Consider the following 18,298-nt stretch of genomic DNA (forward strand, 5'->3'; position numbering starts at 1 on the left):
AGGTATCGACGATTAGTAATAAGTGACTGACTAACGAGAAGGCGACAACATTTCCAGTGGACGAAGCAGCGATACAGCACCGACAAAGCGAGCACAGCACGAAAACGGGTAAACAAGCAGACATGGGTATGGGTGAGGAGGGGGGTAGCGCAGTGGGCGAGACGGGGGCTATGAATCAACCTTTTTCTTACGTCCAAACAACCTGCGTAGGAACGCAAACCGCTTCTTCTTCTTTGGTACAGACGGTGTCGCCGCATTGGGCTCCACCGGTAGCCTATCCCTGAGGAGTTAGCTTCACTGTTCATGATGCAAGCCCAAGTTTCAACTCACTCGTCAACATACACAGGGTAGCTGATTTTGAGACTCGCTTTCACCTCCAGAATATGGTTCATTTGAGCATCACGGATCGCTTCCGGAATATTGAGTTTTCGTCGCCAGACAGCCATACTGTTTCCTGAGGGTGAAAGCAGGAATACGAAGACAACGACTTGATAGGCGGGGTCGTAAAGCGTGACGGATGATTGCAATGTCGAATCGAGGGTGGTTTGAAGTTCAGAGAGCTTCAACCAGTCGAACGCAGGCTGCACTCGAGCACCCACAGCCGAGGAGGCATGGTAATCAGCATTCGAGAATAGCGCTCCTCGTTGACGAGTACGCAGAAATTGAGATAGCTGGAATGATGATCCATGAGTGAACGTAGGCGGAGGGCGGTATGATTCCGCTCACCCCGATGGTCGCCAGCCCATTCGACATCTCGTGAATCCACTTCAGGAGCGACCCGACTCGAGGATCTTTGTCAGGATTGAAGCCCCATCGGAAGCGGTCCTTGGCCGGTCGGTCGGGGCTGAACAAAGCACGTTTGGCAGGAACGAGAGCTTCGCCACCTGAGTCAACAAATGCATTCTCTCCTAGGCCGTTTCGAGGGGGTGCGAGATCAAAGACAGTCGTATGAGCAGTGGCAGACGGCATTGGTATGGTTCCATTGGCCATCTTCATCGTCCGAGAACTGACGGAAGGTGGTACCCAGACTTGATTCGGATGACTGGAGACGTCGTGGTATCCAGCGGCCGTCGGATGGTGCGCTCGAGTTGCAGAATGAGAAGACTGCGTTTTGTATGAGACGCTAGACGAAAAGTGAACCCGCTGAGGCGCATCATAACCAGCATGACCCCAGTTATCACCGTCGTCCGCCCAGTCATCTTCATCTTCATAGTCTTCGTCTTCTTCGGGAATCGTTGATGCACGATCCCGCGAATACGCTTCTCTCTCCCAGTTCTTCCAGCTATCACCTGACGGTTGCGCGGGGGGCCTCTGAGACTGATCATAACCGTTCCCCTGCCGAGCATTGTGTTCTTGAATACTACGCAAGATACCTGTTTGGGCCGCTATGAGCTGCGGAGAGAGGTGATTGTCGAGGTAGCCTGGGTCTGACTGATGTCGTGGTCGTGCAGCTGGGGGGTGGGGTTGTTGTCCGTGGTAGCCGTTCTGCTTAGGAGGCGACTGCGAGAAGGAATCCTTAGTCTGCTTCACGGGCGTCTAAGAGGGAATTCAAGATCTGAGAGTGCTGCTGCTGGCCGGACAGGACCCGGTGAGTCCTACCGCTGGCAGAGACGCTCTCGAACTCGTGGGGGCGGTCGCAAGAAAAGATGAGGTATTTACCATTTTAGCTTCACTCGCCCAATTCGCCCATGCGGGTGTTCTAGAAGGATGGTGCGGTGCTGCTTGCGGTGCGCCCCAGGTAGCTGCGGCGGATGGATCGCCCCATGCAGGGGCGGGGGCGGGAGTTCCCCAAGCCTGGGCGGGAGACATGTGCTGGAAGGCTGCGGGTGGATGGAGGGTGGAGGGATGTGCGAGCGCCTGGGCAAGGGTCGCCGAGGACGAGGGATGTCGCGCACCGCTTTGTTTCGCGCCACCGCGACCTCGCGCCAGGTTGTAGACCCCAGGTCCGCTGCTCCCAAACGACTGTCCTCCATGGTGACTCGCCTGAGCAGGAACTCCCCATCCTACCGGCGCGGGAGGGGCGGATTCGCCCCACCCAACGTCGTTCGCCGTTCTACCCCAGTCCTCCGCCGTGGAAGCGGGCTGCCCCCACCGGTCGGACGCAGGTGCGTCCGTGCCCCCTCCCCACTCTTGATCATCACTATACTCTTCTTCCTCTTCTTCCTCGTCCTCATAATGTGTCGGACCCCAGCCTGCTGGAAAAGGTACAAGGTTGGAAAGACGGTCCATACGGAGAGATAGGTCGCCGACGCGCGAGATACGCGTAGAGAAGGGAGGGAACGTGAAGGACGCGTTGAGCTTCGACAACGAGGCGGCTTATGAACACATTACACGAACCTTGCGCGCTCGCTGTGTGAGCGTTCGGCGAACTCGCGTGTTCAACATGTGCAGATGGATGGAACGCGGCCGAAGCACGTTGCACGGAAGGCACAGCGGAGAACTGGACCGTCTGCGGGGGTTTGGTAGCCTGATCGGGGCCCTTTGGCTTGTTCTTTTTCATCTTCGCCATCGTAATTGGGTAATAAGAAGGGCGTCAGGATGTCTTCGGGCAAGGGCGTTGGCTGCAAATATACCAGGAACCGTGGAACGCTCCGAGAGTATCGTAAATGAGGAGTCGGTTGGAGAGAAGCCCGGAGACGAGGGAGACGGGGGAGCACGCCGACTGGGGAACATGCGAGGGAGTGGGGAAGCAAGCGGCAGCGAGGGCCGAATCCACGAGGCGCACAAAGTCTCCCGCAGTGTCAATGAGACTGGCAAGCGGCCCGTGAGAACGCCCGCGGCGCGGCATTCCCGCCACGGGCGACTTCCGCCTCTCTGCGGCCAAGCTCACCAGTGCGGAAGACAACAAGCACGACTGTTCTCTCACCTCGACCTCACTGCTGCTGGTGGCCCTGAGCATTTTGTTTCCATCTGTCCTCTCTGGAACATGCGTTAGTTCCATTAACTAAGAGCACAGCTCTGCGACCTACCTCCCCTTCAAGACAGAGCTACTGCAAGACACTCGCAATGAAGGCGTACAGCCCAAACTCCAAGGGCAAAGCTTCTGGTCTCGCTATTCTCCCACCAGTGCCTGGTTCCCCTCCCGCTCGGTCTAAGTCACCGTCAATGCCACCACCTTCCCCACCCTCGCCTCGACAACCTGTGAATTCCAGGTCGCACACATATGGCTCGACTAACTCACTTTCTGTCCCCGCCACGCCATTTTACTCTCCCCAGGTCTCTTCGGTTAATGTACTCAGCACAGCAAAACGTCTTCTCGTACCCACCGTTCGTCCTATAAGGCACACTCCTGCCTCTCCGCGCATACCCCCTTCCAAGCCTTCCCCATCGAAGCTCGGCCGGACAAGGACGGGCTCTCTGTCAGTTTTCACGGAGGTACCAGAGCGTGCAGTGGTCGGGGCATCGGATTGGATATCAGGCGGGGAGAAGTTCGAGATAGTGGAGGAGTACGTCGAGTTGGGAGGTTGCCAGATCTACGCCGTGGAGAAGTGGTACGCCACCTCCTGTTGTTGCATTATCACTGACGGTCCAATGGCACGTTCTGACTAAGGGTCGTCGCGCGGAAACGCCCCGTCCTCGTGGTGACGGTATACACCGGAGATCCCAGACACAAGGTGTGTTTCGCCGTCAATACACCCGACCCAGCACTAGTAACATGAGATAGATCACCGTCACAGCGCTCAGCCCGTCGTCCTCTTTGCCACCATCCGAAGCCCAAATAGTATGGGACGAGGCAGTTCGCAATCTGCGTAGGGATGGTGCCCGCCCGAAAGAGGTGCGCATCACGAGTTGTCCACATGTCCCTACTATTGATCGCATATAATATCACGAAAGACAGAGAAGGGCATATTGATGGTCACATCGTTGGCCAACTTTCGTTCGGACTATACTATTGTGCACATTCCGTCTGGCAACTTCTTGGACGTAAGGGATCAGCTGTATGCAAATATCGACATCCTCCGTATGGGCCTCGGTGGACGCAGTGCGCTGACATTGGAGGAACCAAGGTGAGAAACATTGTCCCCCTCCTATCCACTTGGCTTAACCTCGTGGATCAGTGACGCGACGAAAGATCGATTCATTGCCCTGTACCATGTGACGGACAAGGCACCGGCAAGGTCTCGCGACTTATTCAACTCTACGATACTCGAACTGGTCAAAGTCATTCAAGCCTCATTGGCGATCTTTGGGATGTTTGAGTTCTCAGCGGAAGAGCGCAACGGCCTGCTGTGCGATGTTACATGCGACGGCATTCAACGATGGGTAGCGGAGATCGGCGAACCATATCTGGATATCGAGGTACCTTTATTCTTCTGCGGATGGGGTAGTTTTTGGCTTATTTCATCCTATCGTTGAACCAGCTGTCGGAGAAAGTCGCAGATCCTACCGTCATTGCGGCTCTCTTCAGCCTCATTCTGAGTACGCGCAGCAGGCTGCATGCGCTTGGTTACGTGAGTCTTTCTATCTCTCTTCCAGGGTGCTCTCCTTTGAAAACCAGTCGACTGAAACTGGCTCGAGACCGCTCCGTTTTCCCAGACTGGACTCAGAATATAGTGCAGATGTACTGAATAAAACTTAGGTCGTTCCTAGGGACCCATTCTTGGAGCCGTTAGCATTTGTGAAGGCACTGGCCGGGATCAATCTCGCAAAATCCCATTCATACCCACACCTTCTCTCACATCCGGCTTCACCCATCCCTTCCTCGGCCTCGACGGCCAGCTCGAGCACAGCCATAGCCAGCCCAACCTCCAACCCCAGTGTCAAGTTCCTCTCGCAGGCCCTGATGGAATCCATCAAGACGCACTACGAGAAGGCGCGTCAGAGCGAGTCGTACAAAGTCCACCGCGTACTAAAGAACAAGTTCGATGGTCTCACCACCGATCTCCGGACAACCGCGACCGAAAGCGGGGGGCCGACAGCGACCTCCCTCAGCGTGACTTCGGATCTTGCTGCATTCGCCCGCAATGCCGTCACTTCGAAGGACGCGCCGCCGAGTCTGCGATACCTGTGGACAGGCCGCCCTGGACATGCGGAAAAGAAGCGGCGAGAGAAAGAGGCGGTGTGGAGCGACGGCGAGCGCGAAGATAGAGACAAGGATAAAATTGGTGAGAAAGAGAGCGCCTGGAAAGACGGGCGGGAGAAAGACGAGAGGGATCGTGAGAAGGACAAGGACGGCAACCTGGTGCGGTCCGGTGATGAGGGGGAGCGGCCTTTGTGGTCTGGGAGGATGCAACGCAAGATAGAAAGTTGGGCTGCGTACGTGGTGCTCTCCCAGCGATGTTAATCTTGCTAACGACCGTGTTAGTTTGAAGGGCAAGAAGCTCAGCGTCGATTTTGGTACACTGGGAAAAGCTTTCTCGCCAGAATCTCCACGAGCCCCATTTGAGAAGTCTAGCCAATCCCCGATGGTACCTTCCGTCGTGGTTTCAAGGTTGGTTTTTTCTCCCTATTTCCATGCTTACACCTGATTCAATTGAAATAGAGAGCCCGTGGACGAAGAAGACATGCTGAGCAGCGGTCAACAGTCGCCCGTGTGTACGTGTATTTAAGTAACACCGTCCTTCGTCACACTCATGCACCCACCAATTCCGTAGCGGACACCCCCAATCCTCTCATGCTCGGTGTTGGCACAATGAGCGGTGCCGAGCGATCCGCCAGCGAACTCTCAGAATACGACCGCAGAGTCTCTGAGTTCAACTTACGGCGCCCCCCAGGCTCACGCCCCCAATCCCGTATCATCAGCTGGTCCGACACCCGCAGTGCCCGCGGCATGCACACCGAACAGGACTCAAGAGACAACCACATCCCTCCAAGCCCTCTAGGAAAGGCTGACTCTTCCTCCTCCCAACCACCCCAGGACGATGGCTCGTCCGTGGGCGACCCCACCGCCGAACGGCGCTCCCTGCACCACATGCTCGCGACTGGGTCCGACCGGCGGCGGAGCTTCGACGACGCCGCGGCGCTCGCCGACGCGGCAGACGACGTCGTGCTCCCCGTCGAGCGCATGCGGATCGACGTCGAGCTCTGCGGGCAGCTCCTCGTCGCGCGCCGGCGCGAGGCGCACCTCGCGAACGTCGCCGCCGTCCTCGCCGCCCTCGCCGCCCGCCTCGCCGCGCAGAACGCGGGCCTGCACGCGGACCACGAGCTCGCTCGAGAAGCGCTCGCGCTCCTCGCCGCGCGCGCTGGGGAGCTCCCCCGCGTCGAGGCGCTCCGCGCGGAGGCGGACGCGCTCGCGCAGGAGACCCACGCGCTCGCGTACGAGAGCGAGCAGTTCCAGGTGGGCGACCTGTTGCACATGGCCGCGCAGCCCCGCGCGCGGGTGCTCGCCCTCCGCGAGAAGGCGTTCGGCACTGGGAGGCGGCTGCCGCAGGGCGTGAGGGGGGCGCACGGGCCGTTCAGCCACGTGCAGTGGACGCTCGACGGGGAGGGGCGGCTCGTGGACCGGCTGGGACGCACGGAGAGCGAGGCGGAGGAGGAAGAGGAAGGGATGCACCTGCCTGGGCTGCTGGACGAGCCGGAGGGTGAGGAGGTGGACGCGGTGGAGCATCAGAACTTGAAGCCGACGTGGCTGCTCCGGTTCTTCAACTACTGGGGTGGCAGGCTTGTCAGCAAGACGCAGGAGTCCCCGGCGGTCTCTGAGGCGAACACCAAGCAGGTTTCCGATTCCAACCAGAAGCAGCTCGGCGGCAGTGAGGGGATCGCTGGGCAGAGCACTTCTGTTGGGCTGTCGACCAACGATGCTCGCTCGCACACGTTACACAGGACAATCACGACCTAGACTCTTACTGTTATCTGCTCTCGATCTTGGGTCCCATCTACGTTACGCTTCTGGAGGACATAGTTGGTCACGCATGTACATGTACGCGCAATTAATTTATCTCAGCCCAGACAGCTCTTGTACAGTATCGTACCGAAAGCAAGTGAAACCAAGAGCACGACAAGCAACAACGCCTTCCTCCGCCTCCAAGCACAACACCACCGGCGCCGAGACCAAACCGGCAGTCTACCTCATCTTGACCTTGCCCTGGCTCTTGCGCATCATCCGCTTCTTTTCCCGCTCGAGTATCTTCTGCTGCTCCGCCGCGCTCAGCTTCGACACCCGCTCGTCGCGCGCCTTCTTCTTCGCCGCGGCCTTCTCCTCCTCCGCCTCCTCGAGCTTCTCGCGCCCCACCTCCTCCGCGATCTGTTTCTGCACATCCTCCCGCGTCTTCTTCAGCTTCGTCCGCGTCTCGGGCCGCAGCGCGCCCGCGAGCCCGCCGCGCGGCGTGCCTGGCAGCTTCCCCTCGCCAGCGATGATGTCCACGAGCTGGAACGCGGCCGCGACGAGCGGCGCGGTCGCCGCGGGGTCGTCCGGGAGCGCGAGGGAGAGGACGAGGCGCTTGGCGCGCTCCGCGGGCTCGAGCGGCGCGAGCGGGCGCGCGCGGGGCTGGTCGGTGAGCGTGAGCGACTTGAAGTACGGCTGGAGCGCGGGAGGGAGAGCGTCGCGGCGAGGTTCAGGCCGCCGTACGGCTTGAGGAGGTTCGTGGTGACGTCCGCGAACTCGGCCATGACGACCATCGTCGGCGGGAGCGCGCTGTTCTCGGTCGTGCGGGTGAACGTCTGCGGGGAGGGGAGCGGGGAGGTGAGAGGCGGGCGCGGGGGAAGGGAGCGCGGGGGAGGGGACGTACGAGGTCCCAGCGGTCGTTCCGGACGTTCTTCATCTCGTCCTTGGCCACGATGCCCCACACGCACTCTGGGACAACCGAGCCGCCGATGGGGTCCTTGAAGGTGAACTCGAGCTCAACGGTGTCCGTGACCTTGAAGTCGAGCTCAACCAGACCGCGTCCGACCTGGTATACGTATTGAAGAAGGTCGTGCCGCGGACGGAGAGTGAAGACGGTGTGCAGGGACGCGAGACCGCGTCTGCCGGTGGAGAAAACGAAGAAGTCGCTGTACCCATCTGGGTATAGCTGTGAGCTGTCTGTGGTCGGCCCCAGACACGAGTACATACCTTGCACTAACTCTGCAGTTTTTGTCGGTGCAGAGAACTGCGACTTGTAAAGATCGAGATGGGCCTCCAACCTGAAAGGTTGGTGAGATCCTACGCCAAAATTCCAGCTAAGGACCACCCACCATTTGTACGCCTTCCTCTTGTTGGTTTGTTTCCCCAAAAAGAAGAATAACGCGTACACAATTGCGGCGCCGAGGAAGTAGATCTCATACTGGAAGTCTGCGAACGAGATGTGGGGATTGATACGTGAAGTAGGGATGAGTGGGGCTCACAAGCGGCCGGAAAGTGAGGAACTTCCAGCGATACTCCACGCCGTCGTAGTCGGGGGTGACATTGGGCATAGGCGGGGTGAGATATTTGGCGAGGAAGGTGGCCATGACGGGCAATGACCGGCCGATACCAGGGAAAGGAGCCGGGGTGAGGAACGCGTTGGCAGCGGATGAGAGTTCGCTGCGCGTTACTAGGAGAGGCGCCAGGGCAGCAGCTTGGTCGTAGCCACGTGGGCGTGATCAAGTCCATGGGCTCGAATAGGCTCGGACGAAGAGCAGGCCGCCCCGACGATTTTAATCACCGCCTGCACCTTCTGCGGTTGAATGCGCGCACGGTATTCCCACAGGAACAGACATGCTGGGGAATGCAGTTGCGAGGAAATGCGGGACAGACTGCATTGTCAGAAAGGAGAGCCTCCTGAGCGAAAGTGGGTACATAATTGACCTAGCCGACCCCGGGAGGGCTTTGACACCTGCAGTCAGCCATATCGGATAGCCCTTCTGCCAGAGGCTGCTTGCTTCAACTTGTTGCCCACCCACACACCAGCACCCTTCCATCCTAATACGCCCGTACTACGCAGGTATGGCAGAGTCTTTGTCGGGTACGCCTCCTCTCTCCTCCGTCGGGGATATGCCAGGCGCGCGCAAAGGGGAGAAGGGCTCACAAGACTCACCTGGACATCACAGGAGACAAGCGAGATGTCGCCACCGACCGACTATGCGGACGTTGTGCTCAAGACACTGGGGGAGATGACGCGGACGTCGGGCCGCATGGATCAAGGCGTTCTGCGGCGGTGCATCGGGCAAGCATCGTCGTTTCTCATCACGGACGTGACCATGAATCCGGAGGGCGGGGTGCGGTCATGGAAGTCGGGGTTCAACAGGCTGGTGGACGTGATGGCCGCGCTGCACTCGCGGCAGGAGCTGGAGGTGGAGACGGTGAACACGGCGTCGATGGCGTGCTCGGAGTGCTGGACGGTGGCCGGGTCATGGCGGGAGATGGATGAGTGCCGGGAGGGAGTGACGGCGATCGCGGGTCGGTTGCGGGGGATGCTGGACGGAACGGGAAGACGTACCGAGGGCAGACGATATACGTGCCGTGAGCTATGTACATTCTTACAACCGCCTCTCCCGCTGGACACCGTCCACGGCCGCGAGAGGGATCGGATCGAGCGCCCTGGTCATCGCACGTGCCGCCACTGCCGCGAGCCCTGACGCAATCGGCTGCCTCGCTCGCCGCCCAACGCCTGCGCTCTCCTCAGCGCCGCGAGCGTCCACTCTCTCCCCCCCCCCACCGCCGTCTCCATGGACGGACCTGACACCCTTCGCCCGCCCCGTCCCTTGCGCTCCGTCCCCGCCGTCCCCGACTTCCCCCAGCTCAACACCACTGATCTCCTCTCCTCTCCCGAACTCGATGACGCCCCCTTCGCCACTCCGCTCGCCTCTCCGCTCGCCGAATCTCCCATCCAGGACGCACCGCCCGACGACGAATCTCTCTCTGCTGCCGCGGCCATTCCCCTCCCCGCTACGCCGACGTTCAACACCGAGCTCACCCCCACACGCGCGCACTATCTCAAGAAGGAGCTCATCCATCTCGAGTTCCGGCGGGAGCTTGACGCACTCGTCACTGCGCCTACAAACAATATTTCCACCTTCTCCTACCTTGGCAAACCATTTACCCACCACCGAAAGATGCGCCCCATCTCGACCTCCCGTTCCTCCGATTCATCTTTCGCCGCTTCGTCCTCTCCTTCCCTTTCCTCGCCTCAGCCCCAAAGGACTTCTTCCCGGACAAGGTACAGCCTTCCTTGCCTCTCTTCTCTCCCGCAATCTCTCCCCCACCTCCGTCCTCGACGATAATCCTGAAGACTCCGAAGAGGCCGCCCGCCATCGAATGCTCATCCGGGTGGAGCGCAACCTGGCCATGTTGCTCACAAGCGCGACCAAGCTCATCGAGGGCGAGGAGGTCGTTCGTCTCACCCAAGCCGATCTAAATCGTCTCGAGGCTCTGGCGAAGAAGCGTTTGGCTCGGGAGAGGAAGCTCAAGGATAGCTTCGATGTGAATGTGATCTGCGTTCGGACTGTGACCGAGAGGAAACGCATGCGGAGCAAGGCACATGAGGCACGCCCCAATGAAACTTTGATCCTCTCCCCTTCGCTTACCTGGGATCCATCAGGAATTCATCATCCGCACTCGCCGCAGAGCACAACCAGATGTCTTCGTTTCTCGCCGTTATGGCGACTTTAGGACTCTTGCTGACGAGCTACACAAACATTACCCCGACGAAGTCATTCCTCAGCCTCCTGCGAAGGACCGCAGCTTCGTCAATGTCACCGTTTCCTCCATACCATCTACGCCGGCGTATCCCACCGGATATCCGTCACCACCGCCTACCGCATCAACTGCCTCCCACCTACCACCACCATCACCATTATCGCAGTCTCGGTTCAGACCACCACCCCCGGGCAGTCCACATGCGCCACAGCTGGGACGCAGTAACACAAAGGGGACTGTTCGGCAGAGGATGGTCGGCGACTTCTACGACACCGACCACAACTCCAGCAGCGATTCTTTCAGTGTAGGCTCACCCACCAGCCCTTTCTTCGGTAACGGTACAAACGGTACTAATGGTGGCATGGCACAACAAGCAGCACGACTGTCGAGAGAGAAGAACAGGCTGACATTGCGGTCGTACCTTCACACCCTACTCTCGTCTTCCACTTTCTCGTCCTCCCCCGTGTTGAAGTCATTCCTGCTCAGCGGCCCGACGAGACTGTCTGAGGAGGAATTGGCCGACGCTAAAAGACGCGAGGAAGCCGACAGGATGAGGGAAGATGGACGCATGCGCTTTGCCAAGGAGATAACCGCCCGTGTAGACAGTCTGCGAGACACCGTACGCGGTGTTAAGGGCGAGCTCATGGGACGAGGTGAGCCTCGCTACCGCTTCGCGAGCTTACTGCATTTGGCGGCTGACGTTAATTCGCCGTGCATAGATGGACTGACACACATATTCGCTACGATCAAGGAGAACCCAGACGTTCGTAACCTTCCTCCAAGCTACCAAGCCGTTCTTGAGTGGGCGCGAATCTCGTAAGCCCTATACGCAGCAACCTGCGAGATTCCGAGTCACTTACGCCAGCGCGCGGAACCCAGGCTGGCATCGACAGTATTCCACCACTTTGTGGCTGCAGATAGCGCTTCCGAAAGCTTCGCAGGCCTGAAACGCATCCACGGTCTTATGCCGTACTTTATGCTCAAGACTGCGCTCAGATCAGCAACCCAATGGCCATGATTCGCGGTGTTCTTGATCTGTTTCTTGCACAGCCGTTCGGCGGCCGCAGCTTGTTGCAGCGCATGTTCACGGGATCACTCATGGAAGAAGTCCGTGCTCTGCAAGAGGACATTGAAGCCGTCAAGGAAAAGGTTGAGGACCCCGTCATGTGTGAGAAGGTCCGTCTGTACGTCTATGCGCCCCGAGAGATCCAAGCTGTATACAAGCCGATGCAGGTATGCATTTTCTGCACCAGAAGAGTCATTACTAAAGCATATCAAGCTGCTGAGAACATGCATGTTATCGCCGTTGTTCTGCGAGCGGGAGACCATCCGCCACTCTCGCGGGCACAACTTCAACGCGTCATGTACGCCCACCGGGCGCATAAAGCGTATACCAAGTATACCGAGTCCTTGGCAGATTCCGATGATGACGAAGGTCCGCAAGACGAGGAGGCCTGGTTATTTGAGGATTTGAGTCTTCTCGCAAAGCTGTATGCACGCCTCAAGGATCGCGAACAGTTAATTGAGCTCATCTTCGAGGTGCGAGTGCCCTATTGTTTGGCATTTACATGTCTCTAACTGTCCAGCAGGGTACGACCGCCGATTTGTTGAAGGACATCATCACTATCTTCTATGCCCCACTCGCCCAAGTCTACCGCGCCGCAAGCATCGCCGACTCCTTGGGGGACATGCAGAACTTCATGAACGACCTCATACGGACCGTGGAGCAATCAGAAGAATGTGTGTAGTTTATTCACTGATGGATGTGATTTGCGCTGACCCATAGATGAATGCACTAGTGAGCCAGACCGACCCGCGAAGACGGTGCAAACCTTCATTGATCTGATCCAACGCCACGAACAATCGTTCTACAGTTTCGTTCACAAGGTCCACTCCAAGGGTGAAGGTCTATTCACGAACCTGATGCGGTGGATCGAGCTCTTCCTCAATCTTATGCGCGATGGCATCGGAGACCGTATATCGCTGGAATTTCTCCTTCCACACGCCGGCAACGAGCGCGAGACTGTGCTGAAGGAGGTCGACGAGATCGCGTTATACCACTACAAACTGAAGGTCGCTTATGAGGCCAAGCTCCGTAGGCGATTTGGCCGCACGCAAGGCATGAACGACGCCGACGCTGAGGACGAGGCTACTGCCCAGCTCGTCAATGGTGTCGTTCGGGACCTCAGCTTCGGGGATGTGGTAGAGGGCGACGCCGAAGACCTAGCAGCGCAGGACGCCGACGACGACGACGACGACTCCAGTGACGAGTACGAAACGAGCTCCGGCTCAGGCACTCGGGTCTGGATCGGAGCCGACAGCGACTCTGGCGATGACGATGACAGTGACGGTGGCGAGACCGAGCGCGACGCGACACCTCATCCCGAACACCGACCCTCCGCTCCGCACACCCGCTCCAACACCATCGGTCACTCACCTGTCTCCCCGAAGCCTTCGCGATCCCCCCACAATCTCCCCGATATCGCCTCGCACACGGCCACGCACCCTCGCCATCGCGCCTGACGCATTCTGAACCCGTCCGCCACTCGCAGATAGCCGCGCGATGAACGGCCGCCGCCACCACCGCGCAAGCGTTCCCGAACGCTCTCGCTCTCGCGGCGTCCACGGCGGCAGCGTCGCGGTTCAAGGACTTGCCTCCTCCTCCGCCTCCGGCTGCGCAACAGCAGTCCGCGCGACAGCAAGAGAAGAGGCCTGCGAGGCCTCGTGTCGCGCCCAAGTCCAAGAAGGCGCCGATGGGCCCAACCGCCAGAGCTGGAGCACATCCCCCAGCTCCTGCCGCTCTTCGTGGAGATGGTAAGCAGGTCGCTTGCCTCTTAGATGTACTCTCATATCAATGCAAACGCCCCCAGATGCGCCCGAGCCTCATAACCCAACTCCAAGTCCCTGTCCAACGATGAACGCACGACCCACCCACTTGTCACGATCTGGTCTTCTTTTTGGTTCGGACTGCGTCGTTCCGCGCGTCACGGTTAGAAGAGAGACGGTTTCGTCGCCTGCGTTATATCATAATCTCCCAGACTAGTTCTGCCGGCGCACGCCCTCGGTCGCGTCCTCTTCCGGCGTGTTGTAGACTGCTTTGTGCTCGTTCGATACATTGTACCACAATCCTATCCCACGCGCTGCTTCTAAGCATTTATGTTCTCTGGGCCGCGAGCCCTCCACCCCCTCCACCCTTCCCTAGGCCCGCGTGTAAATGTAGATTCCGAGCGCGGCCGCGCCGAGGCCGGACGCGTGAAAGACAGCGATAAAGTTTGGTGCACGGCGCGTTGGGCGAGGCCGCAGCATGCGACCGATCGAATGGAAGACGGGTTGGAAGAAGAAAAGAGCGAGTTCGTGAAGAGTGTCATAGGGCAACGTAAAGAGATGGGTGGTGGCGCGCCACGCGCAGGGCGCGATGTGGGGTGTGGGAGGAGCGGAGGGGTCGAGGCGGGAAGCACCGAAGCACCGAAGCGCAGAAGCACCGCGAGTCGAGGCCCGCGCGCGGACGAGGGTGTACGCGGGCGCGATCAGAACCCTTGCGAGGAGACCGTGAAGCGCTTGAACGTGTAGCTGGATCGGGGTCGCATGTCAGTCCGCGAGGCCGGCAGAACGAGGAGGGAGGAGAGACCCACCCGAGGAATGCGAGGTCCTTGTTCGCCCCTGTAGTATCTGCGCCCACAGGTTCGTCCGGGACCTCCTCGAGCTCGTCGGTGGGAAAGTACGAGGTGTCGGTGATCGAGCGCAGGCGGGGGATGAAGGGCGCCTCGATGTTGCGGATCGCGTTCCAGTCGACGCCGTAGAAGAAAGGGTGGTGCTTGATCTGCTCTACGGCCAGACGGCGGTCGTGAGAGGTGATCAAACTGCGTTACAGAAGAGCACGGCGGTGTTGCGCGAACAAAACGATGGTCGGAGTCAGCTTGACGTTCGGCGCGATTGATACGGATGGCGAGCACGTACCGTTTGACGAGATCTTCGGCCTCGCGACTGAGGTGGACGTCGTCCGGGAACTGGAGGTAGCGCTGCCACTGCAAGATCTTTTGGTACGTCTCGTGCGTGGACTCCGAGCAGAAAGGCGGGTAGCCGACCAGGCACTCGAACATGATCGCGCCCAGTGACCACCAGTCACACTCGTTGCCGTAGCCCTTCTGCTGGAAGATCTCGGGAGCAATGTAGTCGGGCGTGCCGACCGTCGAGTACGCCTGCGCACGCGCAAATGAGTCGTCAGCGCTCGCCGGAAGATTTGCGGCAGTCAGGGAGAGCGCCGCACCAGCTTTCGGCGGTTCGCCTTCCAGGTCGCGATCTGGTCCTTGCTGGACATGGTGAGGTGGATGGCGTTGACCATGACGCTATTCCTCGACGCCTGCGCGGCGGCCGTCGGCGACGTGACACCGTTGGCGGAGTCGAGCAGACGCTGGTAGTAGCTCGAGTCGTGCTGCTTGTGGAAGCCGGTGGACAGACCGAAGTCGGAGAGCTTGATGTGCCCGTCCTTGTCAATGAGGATGTTGTCCGGCTTGATATCACTGTAACCAACGTTCATCCCAATCCCTACGCCGCCCGGAGACGCATGGGACGCACCGGTGAATGAAACCAAGTTGGTGGACGGCCTCGATGGCGAGCACGCACTCCGCGATGTAGAACCGCGTAACGTCCTCCGAGAAGGTGTCGTACTTGATGAGCATCGTCATGAGATCGCCGCCAGGGAGGAACTCCATGATGAGGTAGAGGTACGACGGGTCCTGGAACGAGTAGTAGAGCTGCACGACCCACGGCGAGTTCGACTCGGCGAGCACGTCGCGCTCCGCGCGGACGTGCGCAAGCTGCGCAGGGGGGAGGTCGACGGCGACGGCAACGACGAGGGACGATGTGAGCGCGATGGTCGGACCCGCCGCGCGGGGGTGCGCACCTGGTCCTTTTTCAACATCTCGTCCTTCCGGAGAGTCTTCATGGCGTAGATCTTCCCTGTGTCCGTCTTCTGCACCACCCGGACCTGCGGTCATGCGCCGTTACGGGCGACAGTGAGCGGGCGGCGTGCCGGCGACGGCGACGGGCACGCACCTCTCCGAACGCTCCCTTCCCAATGACCTTGACGGTGCGGAAGTCGTCCAGGCCGAGCTTGGTCCTCCGCAGACGGAGGAAGGCGGACTCGCGCTTGCCGAGCTGCTGCAGCTGGCGCTGCTTGCGCTCGTCGGACATCGAGGTGTCGGCCGCTAACCGCTTCTCGAGCTCTACACGTCTGCGCCGACAGTCAGGCGTTGTGTGGGCTGCGCAAATTCGTGAAGACGTACCGCTGGTTGCGCTCGATGGCAGATTCCACGGCGACCTTGTAGTAGTGCTCGAGCTTGAGCTGGGCCGTCTTGGAGCGGGGAAGGGCATCGTCGGAGAAGCCGGAGGTGGTGCGCTCGAAGTAGACGTAGTCGGCGGGCTTGCCGGTGTTGGAAGAGCCCTGCGCACTGTTCACGCTCGTGGAGGACGGGGACTGCTGCATCGCAGAGGGAGAGTTGGACGTGGTTGCCATTGACGGGCTCGAGCAGACTCGAGCCGATGGCATGCGCTCAGCAGCAGCTCACGTGATGGTCGCTTCATCGCTAGATCTCACTTTGGCAACCCAGGCCCCAGGGCAACCCAGGCTTCTCCTCGCCAAGTTTGAAACCACCGACTGCTAGATGCAACAGGTCTGCAATAAAGAACGCCTGCATGTACAGTTTGTCGAGAACATTACGAGTACTTCGATGGTGCCCTGGTATACAAGTAGTCTCCGATTCCGGTACTTAGATCCGCCTTATAGATCGAAAGCATATCTCAAAACTCGACCCTGATATCACCATTGTGACTATCTGTACGCCCCTCCAGTCGTCTGACCCCATGCACTGCCTGACCCGTACCCTTGATCTTCGAAATTTGCTTGTCTGTAACCGTAGTTCGGCCGTGGCGCAGCAACTGGGGCCTTCGAATCGTTGGACTTGATACTGGCCCGGTCATATGCAGTGGGGGGAGGACCAGCCATGCCTACGGGTTGTTGATACTGGGAAGCAGGGCGCGGGGCAGAAGGTGGTCTGGAACCACCCTCAACATCAGTCTCGATGTACGTGATCCAGAGGCAATGCACTCACTGCTCCATGTATGAGGTTCGCTTCATACGAGCCGGCACGTTAAACGAGAACTGCGCAGAAACCGCGTTGCTGATGGATGTCATCAGTGCGAGCCCGTGCAACACCCAATACCCAGAAGGCTGACCTGTAGAACGCCGATACGTCGGTCACTGGGGCTTCCGCGTCTTCCGAGTGTGTCGGCATCATGGCGAAGGCAGGCTTGGGGTACGCTGACTGCGGGTTGAAAGATACCCGGGGCCCATACTGTGGTGTTTGGAAAACGGGTGGACGGGTAACAGCCGGCACAGAGCGCTCCGCGGTCGGACGGGGAATCGCTTGATGGGCCGGGACGGGCACAGGGGGGTATGACTGGGCGTGGGTGGGGTGGTGTGAGAGGTGTCGCGGCTGGGGCCCTGCATCCGGGGCAGTCTGCGAGTGTACAAGCCCATGCCCAGGGGGGTGCGGTGTCCGGGACAGCTCTGGCGGAGTAGGGGTCACCCTCGCCGCAGGCGGCGCAGGCGAGGCGCGGTGGTAGAGAGGCCGAGCAGGCTCCGTGTCAAGTCCTTGTTGCGAGCCTTGGTACGCGAGCACGACCTCGTACGGCGGGCCGTCGAGCGTAGGTCCGACCGCGGAGAATTCGGGGGGAGGCGTGGTGTCGCGTTCGGTCGCGTTGAACACGGTGAGACCGCGCCGAAGGGGCGGCACGCCGCTTCGAGAGGACGAGCTGCCCACGGTCGACTGCAGCGGGGACGGCGGGGGGCTGCCTCCACCGAGCCCCGCCTCGCGGTACCATGCAGGACGCTCCTTCTGCTGGCGCGCCGGCTTTTTCTGTACTCTCAGCGGGCGAACATCCGTCGCAGGCGAGGGCTGGAGAGGAGGGGCGGCATATTGAGGGGGCGATTGGGAAGATGCGGCGAAAGAGTGTGATCCAGAGCTGGTCCCAGGGTGGGAAGGAGCGCCCATGTTGGTGGTCATGGAGGGCAGCGCGCGCACCGCGGAAGGCGGCGCACGGCCCTTCTCTGGTGGATATCCATAGGGCGACTTTGGATCAGGGAACGAGGGAGGGGCGATAGGAGAGGTTGAACTGCTGCCGGCAGACAAGCGCGAAGACTGGCCGGCGTTGAGCGAGAGGTTGTTTACGCCAATCCGAGCGGCATCGAAAAGAGCGTCATCCCAGATCTCAAAGCCTTCGTCGTCGACTCTGCGGGGCGGGGGCCCGTTCGCGGTCTGCTCGATAACATGAGAGGTCTTTTGGTCGAAATCGTGCTGGGAGATCTCATAGGAGGGTGGGGGTGGCGAGCCCGAGGGCGCGAGGTCGTTGTATTCATAGGACGGCATTGAGTCCCTCGAAACCGTTCAGAACGTATGGAGGGTTCACGGAGCGCAAGACAGAGAGCAGCAAGGACACGGGGCGAGATGATGGAGGGGAAGAGAGGGAAGGTGGCAACTGCCCCCACCCACGCCGCGATGAGCTAAATGACATATGCATCGCCTCAAGCGCCATCGACTAGGCTACTGCCCCGACAGTGCTGTATCCCTATTGCTCGCGTAGCGCATTGCACCGCGCGCGCGTGTGTCAGATTTCGACCACACGCGTGGTGACAAGCCCAGCAGTCAGACCGCCCTGCGCGCGCAGAGCGGGATCGTGCGCGGGCCTGGGAGCAGGAGCAGAGGC

The 18,298-nt window shown here is 59.8% G+C and overlaps 6 protein-coding genes across 6 annotated transcripts; 2 read left to right on the forward strand and 4 right to left on the reverse strand.

Moving 5' to 3' along the window:
• Positions 1–326: 326 nt before the first annotated feature.
• On the reverse strand, positions 327–990 carry BXZ73DRAFT_87749 (uncharacterized protein; the record flags this gene model as incomplete). Its single annotated transcript, XM_048024703.1, has 2 exons — positions 327–671; positions 727–990. The coding sequence occupies 2 exons, from the start codon at positions 988–990 to the stop codon at positions 327–329; spliced, it is 609 nt and encodes a 202-aa protein (XP_047882245.1).
• Positions 991–3,006: 2,016 nt separating this feature from the next.
• BXZ73DRAFT_40322 (uncharacterized protein) lies at positions 3,007–6,778 on the forward strand (the record flags this gene model as incomplete). The annotated part of the gene is made up of 10 exons (XM_048018552.1): positions 3,007–3,491; positions 3,551–3,614; positions 3,665–3,775; positions 3,835–4,007; positions 4,059–4,299; positions 4,362–4,451; positions 4,580–5,256; positions 5,306–5,431; positions 5,483–5,535; positions 5,595–6,778. The coding sequence occupies 10 exons, from the start codon at positions 3,007–3,009 to the stop codon at positions 6,776–6,778; spliced, it is 3,204 nt and encodes a 1,067-aa protein (XP_047882246.1).
• A 225-nt stretch (positions 6,779–7,003) lies between these two features.
• BXZ73DRAFT_87751 (DUF1682-domain-containing protein) lies at positions 7,004–8,367 on the reverse strand (the record flags this gene model as incomplete). The annotated part of the gene is made up of 6 exons (XM_048024704.1): positions 7,004–7,459; positions 7,531–7,599; positions 7,668–7,939; positions 7,991–8,061; positions 8,113–8,201; positions 8,263–8,367. The coding sequence occupies 6 exons, from the start codon at positions 8,365–8,367 to the stop codon at positions 7,004–7,006; spliced, it is 1,062 nt and encodes a 353-aa protein (XP_047882247.1).
• Positions 8,368–9,564: 1,197 nt separating this feature from the next.
• On the forward strand, positions 9,565–13,057 carry BXZ73DRAFT_97466 (uncharacterized protein; the record flags this gene model as incomplete). The annotated part of the gene is made up of 9 exons (XM_048027377.1): positions 9,565–9,973; positions 10,062–10,318; positions 10,437–11,187; positions 11,254–11,350; positions 11,536–11,767; positions 11,814–11,898; positions 11,952–12,073; positions 12,124–12,274; positions 12,342–13,057. The coding sequence occupies 9 exons, from the start codon at positions 9,565–9,567 to the stop codon at positions 13,055–13,057; spliced, it is 2,820 nt and encodes a 939-aa protein (XP_047882248.1).
• A 1,004-nt stretch (positions 13,058–14,061) lies between these two features.
• Positions 14,062–16,049, reverse strand: BXZ73DRAFT_40135 (kinase-like protein; the record flags this gene model as incomplete). The annotated part of the gene is made up of 8 exons (XM_048018512.1): positions 14,062–14,104; positions 14,167–14,394; positions 14,492–14,733; positions 14,802–15,054; positions 15,110–15,351; positions 15,438–15,521; positions 15,590–15,767; positions 15,820–16,049. 8 exons carry the CDS (start codon positions 16,047–16,049, stop codon positions 14,062–14,064), a joined length of 1,500 nt encoding a protein of 499 aa, XP_047882249.1.
• A 591-nt stretch (positions 16,050–16,640) lies between these two features.
• Positions 16,641–17,961, reverse strand: BXZ73DRAFT_97468 (uncharacterized protein; the record flags this gene model as incomplete). The annotated part of the gene is made up of 2 exons (XM_048027378.1): positions 16,641–16,713; positions 16,769–17,961. 2 exons carry the CDS (start codon positions 17,959–17,961, stop codon positions 16,641–16,643), a joined length of 1,266 nt encoding a protein of 421 aa, XP_047882250.1.
• Between the last annotated feature and the right edge of the window lie 337 nt (positions 17,962–18,298).

This window comes from Epithele typhae (genome assembly GCF_022376455.1).
Source record: "Epithele typhae strain CBS 203.58 chromosome Unknown BXZ73scaffold_4, whole genome shotgun sequence".
Taxonomy (NCBI): Eukaryota; Fungi; Basidiomycota; class Agaricomycetes; order Polyporales; family Epitheliaceae; genus Epithele; species Epithele typhae.